This window comes from Diplotaxodon limnothrissa, linkage group LG7 (assembly GCF_057381915.1).
Source record: "Diplotaxodon limnothrissa isolate DT_005_m linkage group LG7, D_limnothrissa_male_GT1.1, whole genome shotgun sequence".
Classification (NCBI taxonomy): domain Eukaryota; kingdom Metazoa; phylum Chordata; class Actinopteri; order Cichliformes; family Cichlidae; genus Diplotaxodon; species Diplotaxodon limnothrissa.
The window spans coordinates 20,493,433-20,501,701 of record NC_140602.1 but is presented as its reverse complement, the minus strand read 5'-3'; the positions used below and the strand labels follow the sequence as shown (position 1 = coordinate 20,501,701).

At 36.8% G+C, this 8,269-nt stretch overlaps 1 protein-coding gene across 1 annotated transcript; it reads left to right on the top strand.

The window, feature by feature from the left end:
- The first annotated feature begins 4,466 nt into the window (after nucleotides 1-4,466).
- LOC146628218 (phospholipase A2 inhibitor subunit B-like) lies at nucleotides 4,467-7,511 on the top strand. Its single transcript, XM_085357656.1, has 4 exons — nucleotides 4,467-4,614; nucleotides 5,050-5,163; nucleotides 6,793-6,867; nucleotides 7,129-7,511. Exons 1-4 carry the CDS (start codon nucleotides 4,467-4,469, stop codon nucleotides 7,509-7,511), a joined length of 720 nt encoding a protein of 239 aa, XP_085213782.1.
- Nucleotides 7,512-8,269: the final 758 nt, after the last annotated feature.

The following is an 8,269-nucleotide window of genomic DNA, read 5'->3' as shown; positions in this document are numbered from 1 at the left end:
TTTCAACTTTTTCACTAACGCTAGTTTTTACCCGTTAATTCATGCAGACCGCCCCCCCACGTAGACGTACACTCACTCATAGACACAGAGATAAGCACCCAACCTCCGTAAATGCAAAACTCATTTAAGCTGCTGAGCAGTAACATATAGCAGCTGCTGTTGTTATTGTTTTTTTTTTTGTGGCCCATGCTGGCAAAATGAGTCGGAATGCACGCAGGCTGATTATCAGAATCGGCGAAAGACAAAAATGTGAGACAGCGAATTGGCCGCAGGAGAAATGTTAACAAGGATAATGCACCACCTGCTAAACGTAGCCGTCGTGGACACTGTTACAACATTGTTAAAGTGCTTGCAAAAGCAAAATGACAATGAACTCTTGATTTGTCAAATTTAATGTGTTTCATCCTATTTGAACGCTGTTTTTATACATTATGCTTCTCCAGCTTGATCTTATAGGTCAAAGTTATGCCATCTAATGACTAGAAAGCAGTGCACCAGTAAAGGTGCCATCAGCTATGGCTGTTTAAACATTATCTTTTCCAGCCATCATGATTACTGCATATCATATGTTCAACATTGGGGATTATTATTAACCTCTTACTGTTATGCTATGAAAGCACATGGCATAACAGTGTGTGTGTGTGTGTGTGTGTGTGTGTGTGTGTGTGTGTGTATCTATCTAGCTCAACCAGATCCTTATCAAATTATTTTGATATTATGCTTTCCATATAAGTATTTTGTAATTATTCGAATTCATCTGTGTGCTGTGTGTGATTTATGATTTCAGGAATAAACAGAAAAGTCTGGAGGACTACTGTCAGAGAAGAAGTACACCATGCACCCCCCCCAGGAGGTGGCTGTACTTACTGAGAGCGTCTTAGCTATGATTTTAAAAGACAAGAGACCACTTGCTGTGGGTGAGGGATTCAAAGAAATGCTGACCACTTTCCAACCAGGTTACACTCTGCCGTCTAGGCGTCATTTTACAAGCATGATGGAGAGAAAGTATGAAACTTCAGTGGAGAAACTAAGGAATGAACTAAAAAAAGCCACATCCAAAATCTCCCTTACCACTGATGCTTGGACAAGTCTGGTCACAGAGTCCTACTTAGGGGTAACTTGTCATTTCATTATTTGTTCAAAGACGCCATTGCTGCTGTTTGTATATTATTAATTTTTTGCTATGATTTCCTTTGTTATATTTGTTTTGCAAAACATTTAATTTTTTGTTAAAAACAGAAGATTGTAGTACAATGTTATTGTGGATTTTGTTTTGTGAATGAAGAGCACTTTTTGGCAGAAAGCAAAGTGAATGTTACATTTTGTTTGTTTAAAGACACCATTGTTGCTATTTATTTGAAATGTTTTGTTAACTTTTCCTTAATTTTATATATGTTTGCACATTTCATTTCTTGTTAAATGCTATCTCTATTGTATTGATTGTACGACCTCTACAACTTTATTTTGCAATTATTATTATTTTTTATTAAAAGGTCTTCAAATGAATAAATTTGTGTTTTTCATTTATATACATAAATTAATAAATGTGAAATTGCTATACAAGTCAAATAATGGGGGAAAAATCGTTAATCGAATCGAATCGAAATCGAATCGGATTGAAAAATGAATCGTTAGATTAATCGATGCATCGAAAAATTAATCGCTAGATTCATCGATTAGGATAATAATCGTTTTGCCCAGCCCTAATTCCAACTGGTGTTGGCCCGAGGGGCCGATGGCGCGATATGGCAGCCTCGCTTCTGTCAGTCAGTGAATGTGAGAGTGAATGAATAGTGGCATTTTAAAGCGCTTTGGGTGCCTTGAAAAGCGCTATATAAATCCAATCCATTATCATTACACGTTATAGGTTATTGCAATGGTGTTGTGTTTATTGTATTGCTTTTTTCTTGAACCAAACAGGACATGCTAAAAGAAAAAGAAAAAAAAGTGGATACGTGTATGTTTCTATCTTTCCAGGCCAGAGACAGGAAGGTGGCTAGAGGTCTGGACGGTGCACAACTTTATGGCTCCACTGCTCACCATTCCAACATGATACATTTCAAAGAAATATAAATGACCTGGTTTCAAAAAAGTAATGTCTATTCATTGTTTCGCTTTAAAATTTGATCACATCTGAAAACATGCACAATGAATTGATAAAAAACAACAAATGAATTGTAACTGAATAGAATCTGAGGCTTGTGGGGATAGGTTAATTGGATAATCCAAATTGTCACTAGGTGTGAATGTGCAAGTGAATGTGAGTGTGAATGGTTGTCTGTCCCTGTGTGTTGGCCCTGCGACAGACTGGCGACCTGTCCAGGGTGGACCCTGCCTCTCGCCCTATGACAGCTGGGATAGGCTCCAGCGCCCCCCGCGACCCTGAAAAGGATAAGCGGAAGCGAATGGATGGATGGATGGATAGAATCTGAGGCAGTAGCAATAGTTTAATAGCTTAATTGAAAAAAGAAACATTTTGATCATCTGTCATCTGAAAGTGCACAATCTTAATAATAATAATAATAATAATAATAACTTTATTTATAAAGCGCTTTCAAACAAAGTGCTGTACAACTGTTTAAAACTAAAGAGATAAAAAAATAATAATAATAATAAAAAGCGATACATAGCAATACACGTAAAAGACACAATACAAGTTAAAAACAGTAAGAATTTAAAAACTAAAAGCCATAGAATTAAGACTTGTAAGATAAGGTGAACAAATGTGTCTTCAGCTTAGTTTTAAAAACCTCCACGGAGCATGCCTGCCTAACATCTTGAGGGAGGGTGTTCCACAGAAACGGGGCACGAAAAGAAAAAGCACGCTCTCCAATTGTCTTTTTTCTGGCTCTAGGAACCTTTAGAAGGCCAGAGTCCTGAGATCGGAGAGCACGGGATGGAACGTAAAGATGTAAAAGGTCGGAGAGGTATGAATCTTAGTGATTCAATCCTATCAAAGCCATCAGTGCAGAAAACCATAAGAGTATATACATTATTAAAATATATAATTTATAATAAAGACACACTATTAAGCATTAGTAAGGTATTAGTAAGTGTTTCAGTCATCATTCATAAAACATTATAAAGCATTACTCCTCCTTTCTAAAAAACTGATATAAATGTTTATTCTTGATTAATAGGTTCATGTATCATGCATATATAATATATAACTGTGATCAAAGTATTTACATGTATACTATTAAGTTCACATGCACTATTAAGATTAAGGTATGAGCTCATTTTTTGTGAATTTATTAATAGAGAATTTTATAAAAACTTATTTGATTATTATTTTATGTACTTATTTTTTTTAAATTCATAGTTAATTCAGGCAATTACTGGTAGTCATTTAACCATTTTGTGTGACTTCATCTAAATTGATTATTATGTTTACCTTATAAAGCATTTATTAATGAAAATCAAGTAGCTCACAAAGTCTTGGTTATCTTGACAACAGAAAAATGACAGACAAATCAAAAAGAGATACAAAACATACCAATATTTATTGCCAGGTGTAAATGTCAACCCCCAGAGATTTGCAGAAGATTGCAACGTAAGTTGGAACAGCGTCTAAGATGGTAAGAGGGGTTTAAGACAGAAAGAGAAGTTGGAGCTACAGGATATCTTACCTTTAAAATACTGAAGCTTCTTCATTTAAAATAAAATATGAATGAGATTATCACAAAAGTAACTGTTTCACAGAGCCTCACGAACAGTTGTAAACACTATAAACAAAATGCCCATTATATTAAGCCAATAAGCAGGAAAATGTCTCTGGGATGTTTTTAATTACTTTAGTTGATTCCTAAAGTTCAACTTTCCTCAGGTCTGTAGTCTGTTACCGAGCTTTAGTAAGATAACTCAGCACCCACTCAGGTTCAGGTCCAAAATGCTCCTGAATTAGTCAAAATAGTAAGAGTGATGTTGTTCTTTCACACATGTAAAGTCAGCTTAAATAAACAAATTACAAGACACTTTGGAGCTGAATATAACTTTATAAATTACATAATAAGGAGGAGCAATACTTTATAAGTGATAAATAAAGCACTTACTAACACCTAGTTAATCCTTTATAGTGTGTAATTATTATAAAGTGTTATCAAATGATGTTGCTTGAATGGACGTTTGTCTATACACACTTTAGTCTTTCTCAGACCTTTTTTGTTACAAAGAGGAAGGCTTTGGGCCTCATAGTTTTTTTTGTCTCTTTTCTGCCTTGTTTCCAATCAAATACTCACCTGGTTTTTATTTCCTCTTCAACGAGTGGCTCATATATTTTTGACTTTGAGTTCTGAGCTGTATTTGTTTGAAAGCAGCACACAAAGCAGCCCAGTGGATAACTGCTTGTATACTGGTGAGTTTTTATTATATTTTAATGTTAATACCATTTAACAAATTAACATCTCTGAATAACTTTGAAAACCTTTAACACCTTCTTGTTTATCTTTAAGCTCTGCATTTAAACAATGATGGCATGGCTCCAATTTTGTATCCTTTTCCTGGTGGCTCCAATTGGGTACAGTCAGAATCCAGGTCCTCGTGGTCCCAAAGGAGACAGTGGACTTCCTGGACCAGCTGGTCCACCTGGAGTACCAGGACCAGTAGGTCAAAAAGGTGAGCAATAATCCTACAAACCACAAGACTACTGACCAGATACTATTTATAGTTTATCTAAAGCTTGTTACAATTCTTTTGTATAGCCAAATAAGTTTTCATGATGTATCAACAGAGGCTTATGCTACAAAGTATGAATGGCAGTGACACTGAATGAGCATTTTATGACATCAGATAGTGGAGGCTCAATATATTTATACTTCTATATACACTTTATACTTAGATATATGGTTAAGTGCATTAAATATGGTCTTTTTTTGGTGCTGACGTGAAGCTAAAATTCCCATTTGAGTAGTGATTAATTAATAATAAGGTATTTAACTGCTTTTTAGCTCTGTATAACCAGTTTCCTAACGTTGTGAGAGAATTTTTCCTCTTTGGGCTGTGAGTGAATATCTGAACATATGGTATGATACTTCCATACCTGCTTTAAAGGAGATACTGGAGTTAATGGACCACATGGACCTCCTGGACTACCTGGAAACCGTGGATCTGTTGGAACACCTGGACTTCCTGGACAATCTGGAAAAGATTCTGACTGCAGAACAGGTGAAGATCAATTTTTATTAGTTTCATTAGTTACTAAGTTTTATTTTTCATTTTTGCACACAAGGGCAGCACCAACTACTTTCTTTGCTATGAAACATTCCCATAGATGCATTCAGTGTCCTTAACCATTGTAACTTTCTTTCTTTCAGTCCAACCACTCGTTGTATCTATCTGTCGTAAATGCCGTACAGGGGGCTGTACTCCCATTATTTTTCCTCTTCTTGCTGCTCTTCTGCCTGAGATATTCACTAAGCACATAATTGGTTGTGGCCATGTTTTTGATGTACTCATGGATCTTTGTTGTCTTCTCCTGGACAGTGGTTCTCACTAGTCCTTGATTTCCTTGCTTCCGCTTGAGTATAGAGTCTCTGGGTGTTGGACTTGAGGTGAAACCAACACAAGTACTAAAATCAAGGACTATGCCAAATAAAAATCTATTGAGGCAAGCATGAGTGTAGTAGGACTTGTACTAGGCATATCAATGGCAGTGATAGGAGCTGACTCTGACGATTGAATGGACTGACAGGAGCAAAAGTAAAAACAACCTCTGTTAAATTTGATGCAGAATTTTAAATGTAATTTATACAAATTACTTTTACCATTTTAATCAGTAGGGTTTATTAATATCAAATTGTTGTTTTATATAGTGTCACTACTCACAGCAGTCCTCTTGGCACTTCACTGCATACACTATATTACTCTGTTTATGCTGGGGTACCTGATCCTTGGTTTAGAACGATATTTAGTGTAATGTGTTTTGGAATGTGAAAGACACAGAAATGTGGTATTTGAAAAAATGCATCTTAGCTATAATTTTAATTGATTACTTACGGAGCCCCGCAGGGGACACGGGAGAAAAAAAAATTAAGACGGACTTTTGCAAGATCTCGCAAAACAAACTCGGGATCTCGCAAAAGTATTGCGAGATCTCGCAAAAGTTTCAGCCGCATTCTTCGGAGGCCGCCAGCTCGAAGCCGACCGGGAGGTCGAGGCACGATGTGCCGGGAAAGCGGTGTTCCTCCCGGCTGTAGTAGGTCTCGACCTCCCGTTAGCTTCGAGCTAGTGGGTGTCACATCTCCAAAAACGTCGGAGCACTTTTGCAAATATGTGATGTCTTGTAAACCGAGCAGGTATCTGACGTTTACACAACTACATTCACGCCTCAAAATATCTTAAAAGTGTATTTTGTGACCCAGAAAGAGTAATATTACAACTAAGTAGCTGCCGCCATTGTTGGAATTCAACTTTTGCGAGATCCTGAGTTTGTTTTGCGAGATCTCGCAAAAGTCCGTCTTAATTTTTTTTTCTCCCATGTCCCCTGCAGGGCTCCGTAATTACTAGTGCTGTCAGCGTTAATCTAATTAAAATGGAGTTCACGCCATAACCGCATTAACTTGGCAAATCTCCGTTAGTGAGTTAGCGCAGACTGATGGCGCTAACGCGTTAACGAGCTAACCGCGCTAATGAGCTAACCGTGCTAACGTGTTGACGCCGTGCATGATTAGAGATTTGACGCTCAAAAGAGAAAAACTAGCTTTTATTTAATAACAGTTTGCAATTTTAAACATACACAAAGAAATGTTGGTCCCAAATGACTACAACACTGATAATTTTATCTGTTTGATCTAGAGCTCTTTGGTTACATAGACCAGGACCTTCAAACCATTAGAGCCCTAAAGGAAACAATAACCAAGTTAGAGCTGGGTAAGTGTCATCAGCAGCAACAGGACATAGGTTTTACAGTAACTCCATCATTAATAACTCTGGGGGGTTTCCTTGTTTGCTTTTAAAATTTCAATTATCTTTCAGATTATTATTTAACATAATAATTTGAACTTTGAGCAATAAAGCTAAATGGAAGGATACATGGTGTGTAATGACTAGACGAAGCCTTTTTTCTGCTGGTTTCTTTAAAATAAAAGTAGTTCATTCCAATTTCTCTTTCTATGCTGCTTTCTTTTTCAGTTATAAACTACGATTTTGCCCGAAGAGTTGATGGAAAATATTTTGTGTCCAACAAGGAAAGAGGCTCTTTCCTCCAAGCTGTTGAGTTCTGCTCCCAGCGAGGATTAGAGCTGGCTTTGCCCCAGAGTGATAAAGAGAATAGCTTACTCACTGAAGTGTTTGAAAACAGTCCTAAAACAGTCTGGATTAATGTCAGCAATAGAAGAGCAGAGGGAAACTTTGGAGCTGATATGATAAACCGACCTCTGACCTTTACCAGCTGGGCAGAAGGGCAGCCAGACAAATCCATCCAGGATCCAAGCTGCACCACGCTGTCAGAAGACGGTGTTTGGAGAGTGACAAGTGAATGCTCTATGAATGCTTACATTGTTTGTCAGTTATAGAAATGCCTTTGATGACATGAAGTAAAGTGTAACTCTTTGGGTTCTGGTGTGGGGAAATCAAATGGAGTACAAATATGTAATCACACATCTATCTGGCGCAATTTTCCTATTCCTATAAAACAGGTCAAAACATTCTTTCAAATCTTTTATTACATTTTTAGGTAAAATGAAAAATTCTTTCGAGACCTGCAGTATTTAGTAACCATTCACCATACAGTAGCCATATTTATATTCATCCAGCAAAGTGAGAAGTCATGGAGGGTGTTCTGGTTTGGTGGCCCCAGCATCTCATCTCTGCTTTATTTGCATGACTTGATCAAACAACAAACTTGTTAGTGAGTGTGACATGGCTGGAATGAGAATTAGCAGCTCAAAGTCTGAGGCTAGTCTGTGGCTTGTTTCCAGATTTAAATGTATTGATTTTTTCAGCTTCCAAATGAATAAGCAGCTTGTAACCTGGAATGTAGCAGCAGTACATTATCATTTTGATTAAATCATTTCACCTTCATTACCTGAGCATGATTGTATCAATTTGTACATTGCACTTTCTAAGATTAAAATCATACATATATGTTTCACTAGATAAATGCTTTATAACCACAGTTTTATCATGAGAGAAATACTCAGACATGTAAAATGTTTAAATGTGGATGGTGGATTTGCAGGCAGATGTTAAAGAAATTTTAAGGTAAGTAACATTTTTTTTTCAAATAACTCTGTCATGTTCTTGGGTCTGTTGACCCAGCGTTTTAAGTTTT